The 26,202-nt window shown below is 46.7% G+C and overlaps 1 protein-coding gene across 1 annotated transcript in view; it reads left to right on the top strand.

The window, feature by feature from the left end:
* The first annotated feature begins 8,366 nt into the window (after window positions 1–8,366).
* The window catches only part of Parp1 (poly(ADP-ribose) polymerase 1), a 32,358-nt gene continuing 14,522 nt past the window's right edge, over window positions 8,367–26,202 (top strand). The window contains exons 1-7 of the mRNA XM_085687623.2: window positions 8,367–8,580; window positions 12,845–13,010; window positions 16,783–16,898; window positions 18,467–18,681; window positions 19,945–20,044; window positions 23,471–23,587; window positions 24,114–24,290. Coding sequence (XP_085543749.2) covers window positions 8,461–8,580; window positions 12,845–13,010; window positions 16,783–16,898; window positions 18,467–18,681; window positions 19,945–20,044; window positions 23,471–23,587; window positions 24,114–24,290 — 1,011 coding nt within the window. The 5' untranslated portion in view covers window positions 8,367–8,460. The remainder of the gene's footprint in view (window positions 8,581–12,844; window positions 13,011–16,782; window positions 16,899–18,466; window positions 18,682–19,944; window positions 20,045–23,470; window positions 23,588–24,113; window positions 24,291–26,202) is intronic.

Below are 26,202 nucleotides of genomic sequence, written 5' to 3'. Positions count from 1 at the left end.
GGCTTTTATTTTCAGGTTTACTTATTTTATGTGTATGAGCATTTCGCCTGAATGCATGTGTGTGTGTGTGTGTGTGTGTGTGTGTGTGTGTGTGTGTGAGAGAGAGAGAGAGAGAGAGAGAGAGAGAGAGAGACTGGTGCCCATAGAAGCCAGAAAAGGTCACTGGATTCCCCGAACCTGGAGTTCCAGATGGTTGTGAGTCACCATATAGGTGCTGAGAATCAAACCTGAGTCTTCTGCAAGAGCAACAAGCACTCTTAACCGCTGAGCCGTCTCCAGCCCCCACACTGGTGATTTAATGATGGAGTTTTACATGACCCTGGAAAAGGGACATAGATGACTATCTATAAGAGATCAAGCCATTTTTTTCTTTTTTCTCCTTCGCTTTCTTTTCTTTAATGCATTTATTACTGCTATTATTGTTGGGGGTACAGCGTGTGTTGTGAGTGCAGACACATGCACACCTCAGCACACATGGGGGGGGTGAGAGAACAGATTTCGGGCGCTGTTCTTTCCTTGCACCTTGGTGAGCCAGGACCTCTCTTGCTTTTGTGTGTTCTCCAGGCTACCTGCCTTACTGAGCGTCCCAGTGATTCTGTCTCCCCTCCCATCTCACTCACAGCAGGAGTGTTAGGATTACAGAGGTGGCCACATCTGGCCTTTTACAGGGGGCTTTGGGGACCTGAACTCAGGTTTGTACAGCAAGCATTTTACCTGCTGTCTCGTCTCAGGGGTCACTCCCGAGAAAACTATATTCTAGACTTGCTGAGGAGCCAGCCCTGTATTCCCCAGAGGCAAGGGTGTTGTCCTTAGTGTTTAACAAGGACCTGTGGGACCCATCCACTAACAGGCATATTGTGTTCACTGGGCTCAGTCCATCAGTGAGCCACAGTTTGGGGATGGAAGGAGGATTTTCAACAATTCTCCCTTTAATGATGCTTAGGAAAAATGGGTCTGTCAGGAGCCAATGAATACCATCCTTGACTGGCCCTTGTTTGCCCTGCAGGCAGACTCTTTCAGCCAGGACAGTACTTCACTGATAGGCACAGTGAGACAGGCCTGTAAGACCCTCTCATTCCCTGTAGTCAGCCTAGGGCTCTTCCAGGGCTACTTTCCACCGCCAAGGCCAAACTCCCATCAGGAGTGCTCAGGAGACATCACCTGGGCTCCATGCTGTTGATTTGAAAATTTTTGTTGTGAAAATATAGGAACATGTATATTATGTATAACATTTTAAAAGAATTGAAATAAAATAGTCATACATTCATCTGCTAACTGGAAAAAAATGACTTTGAAGCTTCTTGAGTTTTCTGTCTCCATTTTATTTCAGCTATCCCCTAAAAGAACCAACAATTTTGCACAGATTATACACCTCACTGTTTATCCCTGAGTCCCCAATAGGTAATATCACACTAAAGAAAGAAAGAAAAGCACTCTTCCCTTGGAATTATCTAACCAAGAGTGCATCTAGATTTCGAATTCTCTCCTTTATGTTCTCTGTGTCTTCTGTTCTCTGTCTGTTGTCTTTGTCTGTGTGTCCCTCTGTGTCTGTCTGTTTCTGTGACTGTGTGTGTGTCTCTGTGTGTGTCTCTCTCTAACAAAGGACTTCACTCTGTATTTATTGAACACATAAACGCATCACATGATGAAGGAACAGAATACTTTACAAACAGAATTTTATAATGGACTAAGTCACTGGCTCCAAGTGGTTCCAACTGACCCAGACAATAAACAGTCCTCCGGACATCATTGCTTATCAACCAATATCCATAAGTGGTGACTTTCAGTCTCTGCATCTGCTGCTTTCGGCGGATGATACACATATACTATATGGGTCAGGGCATGGAAGAGTATATAACTTATGACTACAGCTTAGCTTAGGTTGTAAAAGCTGATTACTTGGGGGGAAACCCAAGGCAAGTAAGATTGGTTATTACATTGTTGGCTCAAAGGCAACTTAAACAAACAGGCTGAGTAGACAGTAGGATAAACAGAATTAACTATCTAGCAAAGGCACCACACGGCGGCCCCCGCTCTTCAGTATGCCTTGGGGATCTGAATTTTTTTCTATCAAGAAAAGTACACACACACACACACACACACACACATATATATGTATATGTATATATATATATATATATATACATACTTCATCATTTGTTCAAGTCTTAAGAGATTTCCGAGTGTATTATTTATTAACTGACTGTGAGGTTCAGCCAAAGTTCCAGTCTCTTAGAATATAAGATATTTTCAGAACATTACATCGCTGCACCTGTTGTATTTCTTTAAGGAATACAGTATATGTAAGCAACTTAAATGGTATATGACTTTTTTTCTTTTGGCTTTGTACAAAAGGACCTACCCAACTAAATGAGTTTAGTAGCGCTGATTCAGCTTTTTCACTTAGCACTGTTTTTGAGAACCATGTGTATTGATACGCGAGCTGTAATTCATTCTTTACACTACCGTGTAGGAATTCTATTAGGTGACTACACTGTAATGTATGTATTTATTTTTTCATGGCTATTTGTATTAGTTCCACTGGGTGCTATTATGAAAAATCTTCTACAGACATCTTTGTGATCTTCTTGTCTTCCCCTTGCTCAGTCACAAGTTTTCCTTGCGCACACCTACAAACGTAACCATACATCAAAGGGGATGATCAAGTTTAGATTTATTAGGCGATGACTGGCCATGCTGTGCCACTCTGGAGTTGGCCCCATATGGGGTCACTGTCAGTGCTCATGGATGTTGCAAACCTTTACGAAATCCTTTCTATGCAAACATTATGCTGAGTACTAGTGCTGGAGGGTGAGTAAGACAAGGCCTTTGTCCTCAAAGATTTCATAGGTTAGATGGTTCAGTGGGTTAAATGTCCGTACTTCCTTCAAATTTATTTGTTTAATTCTTTATTATTGTGCATGTGGATACACAGATAACAAAAGGTACTGGACCCTCTGGAACTAGAGTTACAGACTTGTTATGAGCCACCTAGTTGTGTCACTAGGGACTGAACTTGGGACATCTGGAAGAGCAGCAGGAGCTCTTGACCGCTGAGCCATCTCTTCAGCTCCTCTTTATGAGGCCTCTGAGAGGTGATTGGTGCCCTAATAAAAGAGGCCCCAGGGACTGGTGGGGATGGCTCAAGTGATAAGAGTGTTTGATATGCAAGCATGAGGACCTGAGTTCAAATCCCCATATCAAAAACAGGGCTCAGTTATATGAGCCTGTAGCCCCTTCACTGTGGGGGATGGGGATTCCTGGCTGCCTACCTAGCTTCAGGCTCAATAAGAAATTGTGTCTCAAAGGAACAAGGTGGTAAGTAATATAGTAGGACACTTGATGTCCTCCTCTGACCTTCACATACATACCAAGTATATGCACACACACACACACACACACACACACACACACACACACACACACACACGAGGCCCCAGAGATTTCCTCATCCCTTCTGCCATGAGAAGTTACCATTAAAAAAAAATCCTCTGTGAGGAAGCAGATGCCTCTTTTCCCAGTACCCTGGTCTTGGTTCCCAGCTTGCAGGCTGTTGTCTATAAGTCAGCCAGTCTGTGGGATTTTGTTATAGCAGACTGAACAGACTCAGACAAATGAAAAAGCCAGATACATGAGGAGATTATTATAAAACAGGCTCTAACACATGTTTGAAGAAAACCCACGCAGTTCAGACTGGGCTGTGGCAGGTGTCAAACTCCTGCTGTGGGTTCCTAACTATAGCTCGCCAGTCAGGTTTGTGCAAGGGTCCTCATAGGTCAAAACCCCCAAATATTATCCCCTCCTGAGCCTGGAGAGGTAGGAATAGTTATCTATGGAATAGTTAAGATGACCAAGCCTGTCTTGAGTCGACCCAGCTTCCCATGTATGAGAAATTCCAGGGCTTGCTGACCACTACATATATCGCCTTGCACCCCCATCTACCTCACCTAAGGGCTGTAGAAGGTACCTTTCAGAACACTGACTGCAGCTCATGAACAAATCATGTCCTCACAAAGTTATTGCAGATGGCGCAGGCCTTCTGCGCTCATCCCAGGCTGCACTGGCTGTGTGCCCCCACCCCCACCCCCCACTATACCTCCACAGTCCCTCTCTGTTTTAAAACCCTGGAGATTTCGCTGCATGTAATTGTCTTCCAAGGAACAAGATCTGACTCAATTATTTCTCAATATGTCAAATAAATCATGCTGCAATAACGTTCAACTGTAATTCAAAAAATCAAATCTTCAAATGTGAAATTACATGTGTTTACATAGTTCTAGTTGAAATTTTTTGCCCTTGGAAATTATATAGAGAGGAGAATGACAGAATTTTGAAGCTATTTTTTTTAAAGGAAGTGTTATTGAAAAATAAATCACAGCGATTGAAAAGCGCCTGTGTGTGAATACTGTTAAGAAATCTACACCCTGATTAAACTTATGTAACCATTAACAGAGGAACTTGGCTTCATAAACACACAGGTTCCCAGCTTGGGGCACTATCTGCCTTTTCTCTCCTACCCTCCAGGATGTGTGGCTGTCAAGGAAACAAGAGGATCTGATTTTTATCAGACCCACGCCAGCACTGAGCAAATGAGGACCAAGGTTCTCACACCAGCCAGGAGGATGTCCACCTCCCTAGCTCTGCTGTCACCAGAGGGACTGGAGGGACAAAGAAAGGACTCTCTGTGACCAGGCAGGCGCCCTCACCAATCAGCCTTCAGATGGACTGTAGGCACCAGTTATTTCTTCCCGGAGTGGCTATGCCCACACAGCCAAGCTCCTCTCTTGACGGGAAATCAGAAGCAAGGACGACGCGTAGGCTTGGAAGGGAACATAATTTTCAGAAGCAATTGTGAGTTTCATGATGCTGGTCTCGTGTTTTAAAATAACTGGGCTTATTTGCTCTGTGAGAAATGTGCTCACTGGTCCATGTGGATAGAGCCCTTGGAACAGGGCTGGGCTCTGCCTACCTGGGATAATGGAATTATCCAGCTAACAATGGCACCACATAGCGGTCCCCACTCGTCAGCATGCCTTTGGGGATCTGTTCTGATATTTTTTTTTCATATGTACACCTTCTTTGTACATATTTATATATGCATCATTTGTTCATTCAGTAAATTTTCATTGATTATCTACCATATGCCAGATTCTAGGCTAAGGGCTATGAATACAAGATAATTCCTATATTAAAAAATACCTATATGACTAGCCAATGAGATGGCTCAGCAAGTTAAGGCACTTATAGTCAAGCCTGATGATCTGAGTTCAATCCCCAGGACCCACATGATAGGAGTGAACCAACTCCCACAAATTGTCTTCTAATTCCTATACATACACCATGACGTGTACACACACACACACACACACACACACACACACACAAATAATAAGAACAAATAAATAATTGAATAATTCGAAAAAGACAATAAGGCTGTTGGGCCAGGGATATAGCTCAGCAGTAAAATTTGTCTAGCACACATGAAGCTCTGGACTCCATTCCCAGCAAGAAAAACAACAACAACAAACACTTCTTGTCTGACATCAGGGAGAAAAAGAGGAGAAGAGAAGGCAATGTGTGGTGGAGGCCGCCAGGGAAAGAGCACAGCGTGGCCTTCCGTGCCACCGGGCTGCTCCAATCCACCAGCCCAGGCGCCTGTGATCATTTTCTTCCTTCATCACAGAGTCGTCTGTCTCTAGTTTCATCCTCTTAAGACAGCAGACAACACGAACCACGGCAAAGAACATTCAGAAGTTAAGAGCAAACAAGGAATACAAAGACCATAAGTATTATTTTTAAAACCCACAAAACTGGAAGCTGGAGATAGGGCTCAGAGGTTAAGGGCTCTTGCAGTCTTGTCCAAGGAACCCAGACTCATACCCATCCAGAGGCTCACACTATCTGTAACTCCAGTTTCAGGGGACCTAATGCCCTCTATGGGCATGCACATTGTGTACATACATACACGCAGGAAAAACATAAAATAAATAAGTCTTTTTAAAACTGTTAGATTTAACATAAATAGCATGGGGAATTTTTTAAATGGCAAGAAGTACTGGGACTGGAGAGATGGCTGAGTGGTTAAGCGCACTGACTGCTTTTCCAAAGGTCCTGAGTTCAATTCCCAGCACCCATATGGTGGCTCACAACCATCTGTAATGAGATTTGGTGCCTTCTTCTGGCCTATAGGCAGATATGCAGGCAAAACACTATACATAATAAATAAATAAATCTTTTTTTTAAAAAAAAAGAAGTACTACAAGAAATCCACAGAGGAAGTTGATAAAAAACAGTGAAGTATCCAAGATTTTCAGTGTTGCTGGATGCAGTAGTCTGCCTGTTGTCCCAGCTACTCCCATGGTGAGACAAGAGAAACATTCAACTGACCTGGGTGGCACAGTGAAATGCCATTGAGAGAGAGAGAGAACGAGAGAGAGAGAGAGAGAGAGAGAGAGAGAGAGAGAGAATATATTTCAATCCTATTGGTAATTCCAAAGTATGTTTAAAAATGAAAACAGGCAGTGGAGACAGCAGAACAGGAAAGAACAGAGCAGCGCCGCTCTTACAGAGGACCGAAGCTCTGAGGGCAGCTGCACATATTTGGTATATAGCCACACAATCACATGCACATACACATAAATAAATAAAAATAAATTTTAAAAAACCTTGGAATTTTTCTTAATAATATTAATAGCTAAGCAGAGTAACATACAACTATAATCCCAGTCCTTGGGAGGTAGAGGCAGGAGGATCAGGAATTCAAGGCCAGTCTTTACTGCACAGCAAGGTTGAAGTAAGGCTGGACTCCATGGGGCTCTATCCCCAAAATACATGTGCATACATATGTGTAATTTACATACAATTTAGAAAAACTTAAAAAGCTAATTGTCTCGGTTTCCTCCTCAGCCAGGGTTATATCCTGCATATATCCTCATATGATAATGTGACAAAAGCGCATCGTGGAGAAAGGGTTTATTTTACTCACTGTTAGTCCATCATCGTGGGCAAGTCAAGGCAGCAATGGCCTGAAGCAGCTGTCACATCGAATCCTGCCTTTCTGCAGACAAAACTGAACAGAAATAAACCACCACCATCCCCCATAGCAAATGAACAAATTAAATATTTGTGCTATTCACTGAGTATTTCTTTGTGATGGGAAAGTTGCAGCTGTTTTGTAAACATTCGAAATACTTCCAGTAAATGCAACTGTTTGCAAGTTTTTTAAAAACGTATTACAAAGGATGACTCAGTGGCCAAAAGCACTGGCTATTGTTTCTGAAGACCTGGGTTCGATTCTGAGTACCTGCATAGCATCTCACAACCATCACTAACTCCAGTTCCAGAGGATATGAAAACTTCTGGCCTCTGAAAGCACCGCACATGCATGATACATAAACATTCACACAGGCAAAACATCCCCAATGCGTGCAATTCACACACTGTCATTTGGTCTGTGAGACTTTCTGTTATTTAAGTATGGGATAGCCTAGCCTGCCTAGTTTAGAGTCACTGCAGCAAAAAGAGGCATTTGTTGGGGTGGATAAACATAGGACTGGGTACAAGGGGAGAGGAAGGAGTACCACAGCTTTCTGATCTCTCTCTCTCTCTCTCTCTCTCTCTCTCTCTCTCTCTCTCTCTGCCACAGCAGGGTCTCACTGGAGCAAAGATGGAGGCAGCGCACAGAAGGCACCTGGAGTCATTTCATACCTACTGAATCAAAAAGACTCATGGGCAAGCAGGCCACAGCTCACCAACCAGTTTGCTGCCAGGCAGGGAGTTTACCCATACACTAGGGCAGAGGTAAGGGGATCTTTGTGAGTTTGAACTTCATCTTCCTGGTAAGCCCCAGATCAGCCAGGGTTATTTAATGAGACCCTGTGCCACACATACAATTTTTAAAAAGGTCAATTATGTTAAAACCATAGTGCTGCATTAAATAACAAACTCTAACAGCAGCAAGTTTAACAATTACCATAGCTTCAATGGGTGACAACCTTAAATATCTTGAGGCCTCCCCAAGTGTATGATTTTAAAACATCTGTTGCAATTACTGCCAACAGTCACATTCTCCTGGAATGTATAGTTATGCATTTCAATTTACTAAGAAAGAAAAGTTAGGCTTTGGTTGGTTTTCTGTGCCAGCCTTATGGAGGCTGCAGACCATAAAGCCCTACTTAGGGTCAGCAGGGCTTGCTCTCAGACAGACCTAGAAAAAAATGGGAGTGGGGCGAGGTGGAAGAAGTTAGAAAAGCAAGAAAGCCTTCCTGGGACAAACCGACAAAAGGGGTGGCGCCGGGTGTCGAAGCCCCGCCCCCGCGCGCGGGCTTGGGGGCGGTCCCGCCGCCAGGCATCAGCAATCTATCCCGAGCGGAGGCGGCGCCGCACGCTTGCGGGGAACAGACACGTTAGCGGAGCACTCAGGCGGCGGCTTCTGGCTGCCGCTGCGGCAAGAGCGGAAGGATGGCGGAGGCCTCAGAGAGGCTTTACCGGGTGGAGTACGCTAAGAGCGGACGCGCCTCTTGCAAGAAATGCAGCGAGAGTATCCCCAAGGACTCGCTCCGCATGGCCATCATGGTGCAGGTGCGGCGGGGCCGGGCCGGGGGCGTAGGGCGGCGCGGCCGCGGCGGCTGTTTGGGTTCGGGGCCGCCGCGCTCCCCCTGCGGCTCACGGTAACGGGGAGAGAAGGGCGGGAAAGGCCTGCAGCGCTGCTGCCGCCGTCCTTGAGGCCCACCGGGCCGACCCCTTCCGGGGAATTGCGCTAACCCTGCAAGAAAAGCCCGGGAAGAGCGAGCCTCTGTCTTTGTAAAAACGACAGGCCTCTCCGCTGGGTCTGCGTAGTCGCAGAGTTCTTGTTTATTTCACTGCCTTCTCTGGGGGTGGGGGTGGAGGATGTGCGCGCGGTCTTTGAAGCTGCTCTGATTTGGGCCTACTTTGTCCTGGAAGATTTTTGTCCTACGTGAATAAAGAGGACGAGCATTTGGAGTTTGCGGATTTTTTTTTTCCTCCCTTAAGCCTATTTTTGGTTATCCTTTCGACATCCGTTCACTCTCGGCATTTCTATTGTAATTATGCAAAGCAGTACTGTTTCTTTACAGTACATTCGCTTTGGGCCTGATTTCTAGTTGGAAGTAACATTTTCTCCAAACTTCCTGAGGTCACTGACTTCTCGGCGCTTTCTGGTGTGTTCACGGACCCTTCTCGTGGTGGTTCAAGAGTTGGGACGCGCTGTGAGGGGGTGGGTTAAAGAGCCTTCTGGTTTTCTGATGCCGATCTTTGCAAGTGCGGTTCTCACCTGCTCTGTTCCCTTCCTCCCCATCCCTACCTCCCCCCATACTCAAGTTACCCAAGCTCACTGCTAATGGTCAAGGAAATTGATTTCCCTTGCTGTCCAGCTGCTGTAATGTGTTTCAGGATAAAGACCTGAGAACCATCAACGGGGGGTTCGGTAGTTACTGGGGGGAACGGGTAAGACATTCACCAGTGGGTACCGAGGACCCACTTCGCTTCTGTTCTTTCACATTATGGCAAGAACTAAAATTGACATCTTAGCGGCCTGGGAAGGACTAGACTGCCTAGCTCAGCAAGCCTGACACGCAGTTCTCATTCATTCCGTACCAGCTAGGTCCCAGGCTCTGCGACAGTGTCTATAATTACCTTTGGTGACAAAAATCACAAGTACTGGGAGGCACATCTTTGTTGCTTGCCATCAGGATTGGGCAGGGAACCCACCACCCTGGGTGTTTTCCGCGTGGTTAAGGGAGTGTGGGGAGGATTGATAAGCCTTGCATCTGGTGGAGCTGGGCGCTAGGAGAGGAGGTGCCCAAGATGCCCCGGTCACGTGTGGGAACTTGATTAAGAGACTTTATTCACAAAAGTAGGGCAGGAAGATGGAGATAGCTCAGAGGGAAGGGCCTAAGAACCGTTCAGAGCTCTTGTTTCCAGCTGAGGTCTTTACCCTCCTAGGTAGTAAATAGAACTCGGGGCTCTCCAGGTTAAGAGCAAACTGGCATCCACATCCTTCCCAGCAAAGGTGTTGGAGGCTTACATTTTCATATCACTTCGTGATTGGAGATTCCTCATCCTAATTACAGTAGCTATTGGGGAGGGGTTATTAGTATAATTTGAAGTAATGGTACTTCCCTAGAAGTGGGTTGGTTGGTTTGGAGACAGGGTTTCGAGGCTGCTCTTCGAGATTCTCTGGCCTCCTCCTGGGAAGTGCTGGAAATTACCGACCTGCCCATGCCACCACACCCAGTCTTTTCAACGTTTGTTTGTTTGTTTGTTTTGTTTTGAGGGCTCCCAGTGTCAACTACCTTGCTGGCCTTGAACTCACAAGAGATCTGCCTGCCTCTGCCCTTTTGCTGAGATTAAAGGTGTGCGCCACCGTGCCTAGCCTTTCAGATAATCAGTTTCCTTTCCGACTTTGCGTGTTTTATTAAGCATTTTTGGGTTTACTGTGTTAGCCAGAGAATAGTCCTTAGGTGAGAGCATGACCCTGTTTCCCATTGGCCAGGAAAAGAAGACGGGGAGTCTGGGACTGCCATTGATAATTAATTCAGCATTCAAGGCCCTCCTCCGGATTTTATTGATTGTGGAAAAAAATTGTTATTCAAAGTAAAGGGTTCTCTTCCTCAGTTGTAGTTGGGACTGATTTTTTTCTTTTTTTTTCTTTTTTCCAAAGACAGGGTTTCTCTGTAGCTTTGGTGTTTGTCCTGGAACTTGTTCTGTAGACCAGGCTGGCTCAAACTCACAGAGATCTGCCTGTCTCTGCCTCTTGGTGCACGCCCTCATCACCCCCAACCCCCGCCTTAGTTCTGAATTTAAAGTTGGTCCTGTGAGCTGGCCTGCTGGAAACCTTTCTTCTGGTGCCTGAATTTAAATGCCTTTTTACATTTGTATGGGAGGATTGTTCTCTGAGCAACTAAAAACCTGATTTTTTTTCAAAGCCGGCTAGGAGGGGAGAAGTTGCACCCTCGGGCCACTTGACGGGGAGGAAGAGGGTAACCTACAAGGATTTGAGCTTTCTTGTGCCCCTAGCAAGGCCATCTCCCTCCTACTGGCAAAGTTCTTGGCCTACCTTTGTGATGCATGTGGCTGGTGCTCTGTTCTTGAAAGGCCCCACTCCTACTTATTTCAGCGCTCAGGACCTTGAGCCAGTTGTTCTCAAGCCTTGCAGTATCAGGAGTTTTTGTTTGTTTTTTGGTGAAGACCCACTTGCATTAGAGCAAATGAGCGCTGTAGAGGAGCAGAGATACAAGGAAAGCGTAAGCCCTAAGGGCCCAGAGATCTGAACCTATTGCCTGCTGTCATTCATGTTGGGTCCACTCAAAAATGCCATTTGTTGTCTGGTTTAGAGGCTATCTTTTCTGCTGTTCCCCCACCTCTCTGCGCCTTTGAAACTGAATAAGCATTCTGCCAGCACCAGCAATGGAATTGGAGTAGATCTGGGTAGTACATCCTTGAGGGAAGCGGTGGGTGGGGCTTGGGGTACCTGAGGAAGTCTGGAGGTGTTGAGGGCCCTGGAACAGCTACTGTTGGGTCACCTAAGCAGGCCTTGGTGTTAGATTTTTTAAATTTTAATTAACTTACTAAATTTTTTTTTTTTGGTCTGTGGGTGTTTTGCCTGCATGTGTATCTGTGTACCATGTGCTTGGTACCCAAAGAGACCAGAAGATGTCCGATCCCCTGGAACTGGGTGACAGCTGGCTGTGAATCACCATGCGGGCACTAGGAATCCAACCAGGCCCTCTGACAGCCATCTCTGCAGCCCTCAGCCTTACACTTTAATGTATCTGAAAAGGAACCACTCGTGGAGTGGAAGTGATTATTGGAGTACCTGACTTGCCATGTTTCTTCAAAATATCACTTGTCTCCATAGCCCCCGCATGGTGTTTATGTTCCGTGCTGCTTTAATATTTTTATTTCATTGGCCTTCGCCTCCCTGTTCCTTGAAGGCAGTCATCGTGGGCCATCTTATCAGGAGGCAGTTTGTTAGGTAGCTCTTCTGCCATCAAGATGGTGGAAGAACCTTAGTGTCAGATTCTTGTCCCATCCGCCTCCATTTTGTTGCCACTGTCTGTGAGACAGGGTTGCTGCTTCACAGAGGCATGGTTTGTGAGGGAAGAGCACAGGAAACTGGGTTAACTCCTGTGCCTCCCTCATCACAGGCAGACGCTGTCACGTCTCTAAAACAGGCAGAACTGGGCCCAGAGCATCACAGTGGCAAGTGGCATGATGCCTTAACCTCGGGCCCACAGGGGACTTGGGTGCCTCCTTGCAGCCAGGGGTCAGCCTGGAGATCTTCGCTCCCCTCAGGCTCTTCCACACACCCCCCCCAAGCGGTTCCTTGTAGTCACAGGTGCAAACCTTGCTGCGCCTGACACATTCTCTCTGCCTGGCTCATTACTGGGGTCTTGTTCTTCATTGTTTTTAGCTACGGGGGCACTTAGGAGCCATTTCTGGGCCACCTTGAGTTCAAGTGCTGCTGTCGAGCTTTATAATGGGTACAGGGGTCACCGGGACCCTGAGATGTGCTGTGTTTCTCACTAGGTGGTGCAGCAAGTTAAAAGGCAGCACATATCCTTAAAGAAACCTGGGGCCAGCTTATTATCCTGAGACAGTGGATTGTGGGAGTAGGGCAGCTATAATTTTTAGCTTTTAGGAAAATAGTTTAGGTGAGACATGGGAAGCTGTTTTTGCCAGTCATTGTGTGGCATGAGAGAACCCCAGACAGGCCGCAGAAAAGAGGAGAGGGCTCCCGTTGCTGCCTGAGCTGGGGACGGGGTGGGCTTGGGGACTACACAGAAATTAGCATCTCTCCTAACCCCTGCTTTATGACTTCTAGTCTCCCATGTTCGACGGAAAGGTCCCACACTGGTACCACTTCTCCTGCTTCTGGAAGGTGGGCCACTCCATCCGGCAGCCTGACGTTGAGGTGGACGGGTTCTCTGAACTGCGATGGGATGACCAGCAGAAGGTCAAGAAGACAGCAGAGGCTGGGGGCGTGACAGGTGTGTATAGTGGGGGCACAAATACAGCCCTGTCTCTGTCTTGCACAGGTAGGATGAGAGCATCTCCTCATCCGGCCACATGGTCTATTTACTAAGTTGGATCTCTCCTTTATTTGCATGGGTTCCAGGAATTGAACTCGGGCCGCCAGGCTTGCCCAGCATATACCTTCGCAGCTGAGCCATCTCACCAGCCGGACTTTGATTTTTAGAGCAGTTTTAGGACACCCAAGAGAAACACAAGAGTGTGGTGCTCCCATAGGCCCCTCTCTCCACAGCAGCACGGTTACAGCAGTTGATGAAACTTGATTGACACATCGTGATCTTGCTGTTGTGCATTCTATGGGCTTGAATGGATGGATAACTTCTCGCTGTGAGGCGGGATCACTGCCTTCCAGGTCCTGTGCACAGAGGTTACCCCAATAGAAGACTTCTGTACCTTTTCTTCTTCTCATACTTGGGAAACCTGTTAATTCTTTTCTTTAAAAAAAAGAAAAAGAAAAAGTGAAAGAAGGGAAAAAGAAAAAACAGAATTCAGGCAGAGTCAGGTGGATCTCTGTATGTTCAAAGACACTCAGTGGTGTCCTTTGAGATCTGTCTCAAAGCAAAATATAAGCAGACCTCAAGGAGGGCGATGTTGGCACACACCTGCACACCTTTTTCCCAGCTCTGGCAGAGGCAGGTGATTCTCTGAGAGCTGACTAGCCTGGTCTATAGAGCAAGTACCAGGGCTACACAGAGAAGCCCTGTCTTGAAAGAAAAACAAAACCAACCCCACAGTCAACAATCCTGCCTTGACTTCCTGAGTACAGGATTATAGGTGTGCACACCTACCCTGGCTTCTGTTCTGATTTCTAGCCTCCTGGGTCAGTGTTGCCTGGGTTTAGTTGCAGGGAGAAAAGGAAATAAATGTGTGTACTTTTCTTCTGTGCTTTTTCATTTGGCATGACGTGTCCTTGATCTTTTCTGTGGCTGAGCTGTGTTCCTTTGCTTGTCCAGGTCTCTTTTGGTGACTGTGGGTTGGTGATTGATTATTCTGCAGACTTTATAGTATTAATAAAGTTTGAGTGTCCTTCATCGAAAACTTGAAACTGTGAGCAGCAGTGTACCACAGGTGGACGGTTCTGCACCTGACTTCGTGACAGTTGGAGTCAACCGTAGACAGGCTAGAAATACCATGTGCACTTTCCTTTGGGCTGTGTGTATAATGTGTCTGTGAAACAGATGGATTTCGTGTGTGGACCTGCAGTCCCTCCTGACTCCAGGATATTTTATATATCTGCAATTTTTCCAAAAGTCAAAACAAAAAATCTGAACTTCAGCACAGATGGCAAGCATTTTGGATGGGGATACTTAGCCTGTAGCTTGTTGTGTTTTCTTTCTTTCTTTCTTTCTTTCTTCCTTTCTAAGACTTCTTTATTTTAAATGTGTAGGAGTGCTTTGTCTGCATGTCTGTGCTTGGTTCCCAGGGAGGTCAGAAAAGAACTTTGGGTCCCCTGGAGCTAGAGTTATGGACAGTTGTGAACCACCGTGGATGAGTCCTAGGAACTGAACCTGGATCCTCCACAAGAACAGCAAATACTCTGAGCCATCTCCCCAGCCCACTTGTCATGATTTCAGTGTGTACATTATCCCTGCACTACGAGTGCTTAATCCTAGGTGCAGGTTACTGACCAAACACAAGTATTGTGACTATACTGTCTCCCAATCTGTGGCTCACCTTTCACTTTAACTATAAATTTTATTATATTTATTTATTTGTTGGAGGGTCGTTGCATACATACATGGCTATTCTTTCTTAACGCCATTGTGTCCCAAGGATGGAACTCGGGTATAGTCAGACTTGGGCCACCAGATCACAAATAATGACACAGATTTCCTATTATGAAAGTTTGGCCTATAGCTTAGGTTTGCTCCTAACTAGCTCATATAACTTATATTAACCCATTTATATTAATCTGTGTCTATCACGTGGCATTACCTCTCTTCCATCTTGCACCTCCTGTTTTCCTCTCCATGTCTCTTGGCATATCCCACCTGTCTGGATTCCTCCTCTTTCTCTCTTTCCCCGGAAATCCTGCATATCCTCTCCTGCCTAGCTATTGGCCATTCAGCCTTTTATTACATCAATCCCAGCAGTGCTCCTTGACACAGTACAAATATCCCACAACACTTGGACTGAAGTTAGCTTGTGTTAGCTATAGGACAATGGTGAGGCTTTCCTGTTGTTAATACCAGCCTTTGTCGAAAGGCTCTGTATTCGTGACTTCTGCTGCTGTGGTAGGACAGCGTGACCAAAGCCACTAAGAGAAGAAAGATTTTATTTGGACTAAGAGTCCATCATGACAGGGATGGGCTCTGTGAAATATTTTATGTGTTTAAATTAAATTATACTCTCTGAAGTATTTTATGTATTTAAATAGCTATGTGCTTTAATTGTTTTTTTCCTGGTTTTTATTTCTAATGTGGAAATGGCTTTCATATTTACATACTGGCCTGATTTTCTATAAGTTTGCAAAGTATACTTACTAGTAGCTTTTCTGTAGATTCCTGAAGCTATCCTGTGAGTATTACTGTGTTCTGACTTACTCATATGTGGGCCAGAAGATAATTGGTGGTAGTCAACTTTGTCCTTCCATCATGAGTCATGGCTATACAGTTAAAGTTGTCAGACGTTTTGCCCTCAAGCGATCTCTCCATCATATTTACTTTTTAGATGGGGGTCTTACTGTTTAGCTCTGGTTATCCTGGAACTACCTATATAGACCAAGCTGCCCCCTGCCTCCTGGGTGCTAGGATTAAAGGCTTATGCCACCACACCCAGCATGAGTCTAGGGACTATAGAGATCACTCAGCCGTTAAGGGCACTGGAAGCTCTTCTAGAAGACCTGGGTTTATTTCCAGCACTTACATAGCAGCTCACCGTGTCCATAGCTCTACTTCCACAGGACCAGCACCCTCTTCTGTACTCCACAGGCACCATGTATACAACTGGTACACAGACATGCAAGCAAAATCCCCATACACATAAAGTAAATAAACTTTTTAAATCTAGCTTTTTGTCTCCCCCTTAAGCCCTTCAATATATGTTTAGTTCTTATATAGGCTTGTGGTTGATCTGTATTTAAATATTCCTTTCAATTCAACACTTTAAATCATAAAAGCACAATAGCAATGAGAAGTCTGAGTTGGAAATTAAAAAGTAACCATAGTTTGTAACATGAGGGGCCAGCTTGTTGGGGTATCTGTCCCGCCCAGTACCCCACAGCCGGCAAGCCCCCAAAAAAGTCACACACATGACTCCATAAGATTATAAACTGATTGGCCCATTAGCTCAGTCTTCTTATTAACTAATTCTTACGTCTTACGGTAACCCATAATTCTTGTCTGTGTTAGCCATATGGCTCAGTACCTTTTTCAGCTGTCAGCTCACATGTTGCTTCTTCGGTGGTCTGGGCAGGAATGGCCGAGGAAGTTTCCTGCTTCCCAGAATTCTCCTGTTCTCATTGCATCACCTCTACTTCTGTCTGGTTTTCCTGCCTATACTTCCTGCCTGGCCAATCAGCATTTATTTAAAATATGATTGACAGATTACAGACAATTCTCCTGCACCAATAGTTGTTGACAGTAGAGATGACCTAAACTGATTGTGCTCACCCAGAACACAATGTCTTTGTGGGAGGATCCTGGGAAGAAGAAGACAGAAGATGGGGACATTTGGGGACTGCAGTGTGAGGCTGCAGAGTTGAGCAGTGCTGTGTGTTTGGTTCTTCAGGCAAAGGCCAGGATGGAAGTGGCGGCAAGGCGGAGAAGACACTGGGTGACTTCACAGCGGAATACGCCAAGTCCAACAGGAGTACATGCAAGGGCTGTATGGAGAAGATAGAAAAGGTAGCACTGGAGAGCCAGTGTCTGCACTTCTGGGGTTCTCACCTTAAGTCGGGGGCATTGGCTATCTCAGGAGAAAAGAGCAAACAGCCTTTACATTGTGGCTCCGCACCATGGTCAGAAATACAGTGGAGAGAGAGCCTTGTAGAGGGGGGAGCGACAGTTCTGGGCAGACCGAGTCCTGTGCTCTTGTGCAGCTGTCTCCATGGGTAGGGGCCCTGGAAGAAAGATGTTGGAAAGTACCGGCATAGGTCCCCAAAGTCAAGCAGGTGTGGGGGAGTTCTTGCGTAGTTGGTTTGAGGTTAGGAGGGCTGTGTGGGCCTTCAGCACTCCAGGTTTGTCGGAGTAACTTCACAGACCAGCCTCCCTGCTATTAGTTCTTGCCCCTGAAGGCTGGCAGCCAGTCGGGTGGGGTAGCTGGCTGGATGGATATGCTACTGAGAACAGGGTAGAAGGTGTGCTCACCAGCGCTTTCTTCTCTGCTGCCGTGATTCACATAGCACTGGTGAAGGTTTCTCTCCCTTGGAGTGTCGTGAGGTGCGTGAGTCAACTTTCTGTATGGTAACAATGCCAGAGATCATCTACCTGAAGAAAGGGAGCTTTGTGTTGGCTTTTGGTTTTAGGTGTTTCAGTCATGGTTCCCTGGCCTTGTTGTTTTCGGTGGCATCACACGTGGCAGGAACATGGCACAGGAGGCCTATTCATCTTGTGGAATGCAAAACAGAAAGACCAACATCTTAATATCAAGGGAAACCCAAAGCTCTAACCTTCTAGTAGGCTTTCCACCACCTCCCGAGAGCATCACAGTCTGATGGTATGAAGGCCTTTGGGAATAGTTCAAGAGCCAAATGTAGTAGGCACGAGACAGAGAAAAATGTAATCACTAACTGTCCTTGCCTTCCACCATTAAGAATTGGAGGTAAAGAGTATGGTGACCTTGCTTCCAGGCAGGGGAGCACAGCTTGCTCTGTGCTCGAGTATCACTAGACCCTGGATGGAGATTTCTGCATTATCAGGAGCCTTGTTTACTGGGTTCTTGTCCACTGCCTCACAGGTGGGAAACTTCTAGAAATGTCACTTGTAGGAATTGTACACCTGGCAGGCCGGCAGGACCCAGCTCTTGCTTTATCACTGCAACTTAGCTGGACCCTTAACTATAGCAACCACAAAGTCCACAGGAGGGTGGAGGATAGGTGAAAAGTCCGTTGGGATAAGTTGCCACACTGAATCCTTTATAGAATGGTGCAGTGCCACTGCTGACCAGCTCACCATGTCAGCATCTTAACCCTTCCTGGGGGAAGTGTTAGTACTTTGTTACTTGTCTAAGCAGGTGGGTGGATAGATAGTCATCCACAGTGTAAGTGCACGCTGTCTTACTAATGCAGTAGGTAGCATGTCAGTCTCATAGAATGTTAGTGCAGGGACCTAAGGGTACCCACAATCCTCGGTGACATAAGAGCCAAAATTCTTTGAGTTGCTACCTGTGCTTTGATTGGAACTCAAGGCTTTAGGCTACCTGTTCCCCTGTCCGGCCTTGTCATTCCTCGCGTGCCACGTTGTTGTCCCTACAGGGCCAGGTGCGCCTGTCCAAGAAAATGCTGGACCCAGAGAAGCCTCAGCTGGGTATGATCGACCGCTGGTACCATCCAACTTGCTTTGTCAAGAACCGGGAGGAGCTGGGCTTCCGGCCTGAGTATAGTGCCAGCCAACTCAAGGGCTTTAGCCTCCTCTCTGCGGAGGACAAAGAAGCCCTGAAGAAGCAGCTCCCAGGAGTCAAGAGTGAGGGGTAGGTTGGCTGTGATTAAAATGTGGAGTCCTGAGGAAGCCTACAGAGCCTGTGGACTCCATTCCTCTGCTGATGATCAGAAAGCCAGGAGCTGTGGGCCTATATCGGGACAGCAGAGAGACTGGGACATCTGCTATTCCAGCACCGCCATCTACCTCCAGGCACTCTGAACATCTGCCCTCAGAGGCCTGGTACAGCAGACTGCTGCTTTTCTATACAACCTTCAGATGGTTAAAGACCTCCCTCTTAGACCAGCCAAATAGTTCCCTTCCATGTTAATGGCCATCGTTTACCACTCTGAGAAGGTCCACATGTGTGTTTCTTTGTCTGGGTCTCTGGGAGAATCATGACTGTTCATAAGCGAATGGACAGTGGAAGGGCCTGGAATCTGGATAGGTGGCCCCACACGTGGAGTTAGCGTCTAGCGTGACTTGTAACGAGCATGCTGCAGCATAGAGCAGTGTACTATGTTCATGAGCAGTATCTGTACCACTGTCACAAAGAAGCTTGCACGATTCCAGATCCTAACACAAGCTCTTGGAGCAGCTCCAATGCCTCTGGAGTGTGAAGCTAGCAAGTCAGGCCAGTGGTGAGGATGTTCTTGGACTCTTAGAGCACAGAGGATTGGGATCCTCTGGCTACCATTATGCCTGGAGAGCTGGAGTGTGTTGAGCATGGTTGGTGTGCCAGACCCTCCTCTCAGTCCGGTGCCTGAGTGAGCTGTTTCATCTTGTTAGCACCATAGTCCTGCAAGGTGCATGCTGCTCCTCCTCTAGCACACAGCTTTGCAGAGTACAAAGATGAACTCAGGCTGCAGGGTTTTCTGTGTATCTTTGGCTATCCAGTAACACATTCTGTAGACCAGTCTGGCCTCAAACTCACAGGGCTCTGCCTGTCTCTGCCTCCCGAGCGCTGGAATTACAAGTGCTTACCACCACCACCACCACCCAGTTAGGCTCAGTTCTTGTAGCTGTGTTTGGTTTCTCCACAGTCCCGCGTCACTTTGTGTGTAAGAGACGTGGGGTTTAGCATCAGGTGTGATCTGAGCCCTTGGTGTGTCCTGGTTGTCCTGGACACTAAGGTGAGCTCCAGGCCCCTCACTGGCCAAAGATGTTCTGAAAGTCAAGCAGCTCCTTAAGAGCAGAGTGAGAAGGCAGATGGAAGAGGCAGCTCAGGCGGTTAAAATGGCATTGAGGCATGTTAACACTGGGAGTCCTGTTGGCCTGGAGGCTCTGGTTCTTAAGTAAGTCCTGTATCTTTCAGAAAGAGAAAAGGTGACGAGGTGGATGGAGCAGATGAGGTGGCCAAAAAGAAATCTAAAAAAGGAAAGGACAAGGACAGTAAGCTGGAAAAGGCCCTCAAGGTGAGTCCTGGGCAGGAGGACATCCGCTGTCCCTACTTAGCAAGACCAGTATAAATTCTCACAGATATGACTGTTCTTGGGCCATGAGGCTTTTGTTTTCTCCCCCTCACAGAAGTCATTTTTATTTGGGTGATGGGACACATTAGACTCAGATACCAGGCCTGAAGCATGGATCAAGCACTGTAGAATGTGCCACATCTCCCCAAACTCACTGGGCGACACAAAGTGATGCTTCAGTTCCAACCCAGGTATCACTATCTTAACTGCAAGCTTGCTCCTAAGTAGTAAGGACTGAAACTAAGTCCCCAGATGCCACAAGTTCTTAGTGTAGATACCTTGGAGGCCTAAGGAGAAAGTTTTCTCCGTTTTTAAAATGAAGGTCTCTTTTAACAAAGGACTGGAAAGCATGCAATAAAAAAGGAAGCTCCCCATCCCAGCACTCAAGAGGCAAAGACAGGCGAAACTCTGAGTTTGAGGCCAGACTGGTATACAGAGCCAGTTCCGGGACAGCCAAGGCTACAAACCCTGTCTTGAAAAGAAACAAAATGGGTTGGAGCAATGGCTCTGTTTAAGAACACTGGCTGCTATTCCAGAGATTCTGAGTTCAGTTCCCAGTAATCACATGGTGGCTCACAACCACCTAGAATGAGATCTGGTGTCCTGGCATGCAGAACAACACATAAATAAATAAACAAAATAATAAAAAAACAAAGCAACAACAACAAAAAGAAATTTCCCTCACTAAATCAATGGTCATCAACCAGAGGGGCTCATCACTATTGCTGTGCTGCGTTGGGGCAGAGAAACAGTTAGTACTCTGAGAACAGTGGGTCTCTTCTTGGGAACATGGTTTTTCAGGGGCCATCTGTTTGAGTTTCTGATTTTCAGCTTTTGCTAGTGGCTCTGTAATGACAAGCAATGTGTGATCTGATTTTGCCTGGTAGAGCCCTCTGCTTGTGTGAGTGTCATATGCAACGGGTGTTTTGGCTGCCTGTGTGTCTTGCTCCTTGCGGAGGCCAGAAGAGGGTGCTGGGTTGTTTGGAACAGAACTAGAGAAGGTTGTGAGTCGCCATGTGGATGCTGGAAATTGAACCCAGGACCTCTAGTTGAGTCATCTCTAGCCATCCCCACATTTGGTTTTTATTCGTCTTTGTATTCCTATAAATGGAAGTTTTCTGTCCTGGCCGCCTGGTCCCAAATAAACACACAGAGGCTTATGTTAATTGCAAATGCTCAGCTGATAGCTCAGGCTTGTTAACTTAACTCATTTCTATTTATGCCTTGCCACGTGACTCGTGACTTGTTACTTATTTTCTACGTTTCTTGCTTATTCAGCCGCTGACTGACATCTCTCCCAATTCTCCTGACTCCTCACTTCCATCATTTTCTCTGTCATGTTGTCTCACCCAATCTCTTCTTGGCCCTGTTATCGGCCAATTCATTTTTTATTAACAATGGGTATAATACATGGCACATTCCCTTCAGTGGGTGTGCTGATATTTTCTCCCCGATGTTGCCAATGAGGAAAAGCAAGCCAGAAGTTTGAATTACCCTCTCAGCTCCTTCTCTCCCAGTCTGTTTCCATGAGTCTCAGCTGTAAAAGAGAAATAGGTCTGCCATTTCTGTGAAACCTGTGTTTATAGACTGCTGCTTCTGGTGTCCCGGTGTGTTTCTGCTACAGGGAAGAGTGAAAAGGATGAGGGCCCAGCACTGGAACTGGGAAGCAGGGAGTAAGTGTAAGTAATAGCCTCAATTAGTGGAGCCGATGTCTTGCCTTGGCTTTAATAGTGGCCTGTATGGTATGGTAGGACCAGCATTCTCCTTTCCAGCTTAGGAGGTGCAGCCTGGTGTGTGAGGCTCATCTTGGCCTGCTGCCCCAGAGAAGGTGGAGGCTCATCTTGGCCTGCCTCCTTGGCCAGTAGTTGTGAGAATAAATGAGGTGGGACTTAAAGCAACAGCAAAGAGTGGGCACTCAGTAGACATTGAAATAAAGTCCCAGTTCCAGAAGAGGTCGCATAGATTCCTGCTTGAGCTTGAGTGTCTAGGAGACCAAGGAATCTAACTGGGTGTTGGGGCCAGAACTTCTAGTTGCTTCTCTGTGTCTTTTGAAAAACAGCTTTCTGAGGGGTTGACACCAGGGCCCCATGCAATAGAGAATTCAGCCTTTTGGTTTTTTTGAGACAGTATTTCTCTTTGGAGCCCTGGCTGTCCTAGAACTCACTCTGTAGACCAGGCTGGCCTTGAAATCACAGATCCTCCTGCCTCTGCCTCCTGAGTGCTGGGATTAAAGTGTGCATCACACCGCCCAGCAGGGATTATTCAGTCTTATGAGTGGTCTCCTCTACACTTTGCAGAATGTTTTCTAAAAGCATTGCCTGGGTTTATTTTGATGTGCACTTGGGTTTGCCTGAGGGTTAAACCCTAGCGGTGGGTGGAGTTGGTCAGGCTGGCTTTGGAGGAAGAGCCCAGCTCCATCAAGGGTTTGCAGTGGAAAGCGCAGTGATGCCACCAGTGTAGAGCACAGCCAATAAAGACGCTGCATATGTTTGTGTACCACATGCTTGCCTGGTGCCCAAGGCAGTGGTTTTGAGCCACCATGTCGTTACATCTCTAAACTATCTCTCCAGTCTGATTTTTCTTATTTTTATATTAATAGTTTTGCATGTGTACATGGTGTGCATATAGAGGTCAGGGCAACTTGCAGGATTTAGTTCTCCACTTTTACAAAGTGGAGCCCAGGGATCAAAGTCAGGTCATCAGGCTAGTAGCATGAGACTTTTCCCATGAGCCATTTTGTTAATCGAGGTAGCTCTTGATTAACTCATTAGTTCAGCAAAGACTGAGGCAGGAGAATTGCCATGAGTTTGAAAGTAGCCTGGGTTCCTGAGTGAGATCCTGTCTTACCCCAGTCTCTCCCTAAAGGTTGGCACTTGAACTTTTGAAGTGTACAGCCCAGGCTTTTCATCACCCCCAAAGAAGACCGATACCCTCTGCTTCAGTGGCAACAGCCACACCTCCTGATGCCTTGTGACCAGCCCCGAGACCAAGGCAGCATTCACCAGCCCCTGACTTGTCCTAGTCCTCTGATCTCCAAACTACATTATGGGGTCTAGATGTGATAACACACCTTAATTCCAATATTTGGGAGGCAGAGACAGGTGGCTTTCTGTGAGCTTAAGGCTAGCCTAATGTATATAGCAAGTTCCTGGACAGCCAGGGCTACATAATAAGAGACCCTTTGTCAAAAAAAGCTTGAAATATGAAAGGTAGAACCAAATCCCACACGTCATTCTCTGGCCTACATATATGCACTTTGGAACATGTCCATGTATGCATGTTAATAAATGCAATTTTCTAGTATGGTAAGAAGACAAGGGGTTTTTCGTTTGTTTAACTTTGATCTCCGTTGTGGGGTCTCATCCTCAGGCCCAGAATGACCTGATCTGGAATATCAAAGATGAACTGAAGAAAGCGTGTTCCACCAATGACCTGAAGGAGTTACTTATCTTCAACCAACAGCAAGTACCATCTGGAGAGTCTGCGGTGAGCTGCCTTTGTGTTGGGGGGAACACAAAGAAGGCACTTAAAGAAATCACGGCTCACCATCTCCTTCAGTTGGGAGGCTTTCCCAGCTATACCATACATTGCCTCATGTTTGTCCTGGTTTAGAACTTGGTGAAGTCCCAAGGTGAGCAGGTACTTTTGCTTGGTACAAGGTACCTTGTGTGTTCATATAGCACTGACCTAAGGACCTCTGCTGTCTGCTGCCATGTGTCCCAGGGCTGCTAAACCCACCCTGCACCTGCTTGGGCCTCTCCTTGTGTGGTAGAATGTATGCTGTAGGCCTCCCTTGGCTTTCTAATTTCCTGAGGTGAGGTTGCCTCAAGACTCCTTCCCTCGGAGATGAGGATTCCCAAGTGTAAAACCTGGCCTGTGCTGTAAGCTGGCAGCTGAGCCGTGATAGAGCCCAGAGACAGCCTCTTTCTAGGGAGTAGGGTCTGTTTGAGAGCTCTTTCATCTCCATTAGTAGCTGTTTCCTGAGCCCCTGGTCTCTGACATGTTTCTTCAGATCTTGGACCGTGTTGCTGACGGCATAGCGTTCGGGGCCCTCCTGCCCTGCAAGGAGTGCTCGGGCCAGCTGGTCTTTAAGAGTGATGCTTACTATTGTACTGGGGATGTCACTGCCTGGACCAAGTGCATGGTCAAGACACAGACTCCTAGCCGAAAGGAATGGGCAACTCCAAAGGTAAGTGTTGGAGCATCTAGAATCTGTTGGCAGGAAAGCGTGACTGGACTTGAGCACATTTCAGGTCCTCATAACCAATGCTAAGTAGAATTAGTTCTCTAATCCTCATTTACTGCTGTGATCACCCCTCTCCCCTCCTGGGCTGGCTCTGCTTTCCTTGGCCTGAGTAGCCACTCTATAGCCTGCCTGACTTGATCATTTCCTCACCCTTAGAATCTCAACTTGACAGCCAGGCAGTGGTGGTGCACGCCTTTAATCCCAGCACTCAGGAGGGAGAGGCGGGCAGATCTCTGTGAGTTCGAGGCCAGCCTGGTCTACAAGAGCAAGTTCCAGGACAGGCTCCAAAGCTACAGAGAAACCCTGGGGGCGGGGGCAGAAGACTCACCTTGCCCAGCTTTCTGATACGCAGATTCTACAATCCCTTTTATAGCATTTTTGTTTCTTTTCCTGCCTTTGGTTGGGACAGTTGTAAGATGACAATGAGCAGAATCCACCATTAGATGGCAAAGTGTGTACTTAACCTCCTTTGGGGGAGGGTACAAAATGTGTTCAGTCTGGTGATGCTTGCTGTCCAAGCATTGTGGAGTTCATGACTGTTATTCCCCTAGGTGCTTATCTTAGACTAAAAGTCAGCTCCTTAATGTCCTCCAGAACCCTTGTGACCCTTCCTGACCGATTCTACTTGCCAGGGTTCCCACTGGCTGCTGTATTTTACGAGGTACTTGTGTCCAGGCAACTCCGCTATTTTGACTCTTGGCAGACTGTCCAGGTACCGCCTGCACGTATTCCTGCATATCTCACCTCCTGGCATCTGTGTGCTGTGCTCGGTCCAGACAGAGCTGCTTCCTGAGGGCAGAGGCCCTCTATCTAACCTATGTGCCATGTGGCATTGATGAGTGTGAACCTGAAGGTGTCTGGCACCTCACTTGCCATTCACTGAACATGGGCACAACTAGGAAGTTCCTTTCTCAAGAGGGAGACTTGAGAGCAGAGACTATGCTCATCTCCAGAGCCACTTGTATGTGACATCATCAAGTGACCACCTCCCTCCCTAGTGCAAGGCCTACTACAGAAAGAACTGCTCCAGTAGAGCAATTTCTGGTGACCACAAGAGGGCTTGCTATGTGTATTCCTCCCTAGCAAGCTAGGGAACTTAACCTGGGTCTCCCTCAGAAAACTTGTAAATCTCTCACTGGGTGTTGGAGGTGCTTTTGTTTTTGATCCCTCACAACCTCCCCACTCTAAATACCCTGCACCTGAATGCTGCATCTCCCTTAAAACCAGTGCGCCTGAGACGACACCACCACCAAAGTCTGGTTTACATTAGGACCAGTTATGTTAGCTTCCTTCACTTGGGAATGTGCAGTCAGGAATGTGCAGTCCCTGTAACTGGGTAGTTCATTGGATTTTTTTTTTTTTTTTAAGATTTATTTATTACATATAGTATTCTGCCTGCAAGTATGTGTGCAGGCCAGAAGAGGGCGCCAGATCTTTTTACAGATGGTTATGAGCCACCACGTGGTTGCTGGGAATTGAACTCAGGACCTCTGGAAGAACAGTCAGTGCTCTTAACCTCTGAGCCATCTCCCCAGCCCCTAGTTCATTGGATTTTGATACTTGATAACAGTTCATTGTCTCTATACAGCCCTGGCTGTCATAGAACTCACTGTGTTTAGACCAGGCTGGCCTCGAACTCACAGAGATCCTCCTGCCTCTGCCTCCCAAAGACTGGGATTAAAGGCATGCATCACCACACCACTGTACCCTCTGGCCTACGTGTGTGGATCTTAAGGAGCCTTCGGCCATAAGTGAGGCACCTGTGGACACTAGAGGTCAAGGGCAAGGAGGTCCCAGCACGCATCCTAGGTCTGGTGACACTTCTCTCACTGAGTTGACCCCTGGCTTTTTATTT

Source organism: Myodes glareolus, chromosome 5 (genome assembly GCF_982192425.1).
Source record: "Myodes glareolus chromosome 5, mMyoGla1.1, whole genome shotgun sequence".
Taxonomy (NCBI): domain Eukaryota; kingdom Metazoa; phylum Chordata; class Mammalia; order Rodentia; family Cricetidae; genus Myodes; species Myodes glareolus.
This window is presented reverse-complemented; position numbering and strand designations above follow the sequence as displayed.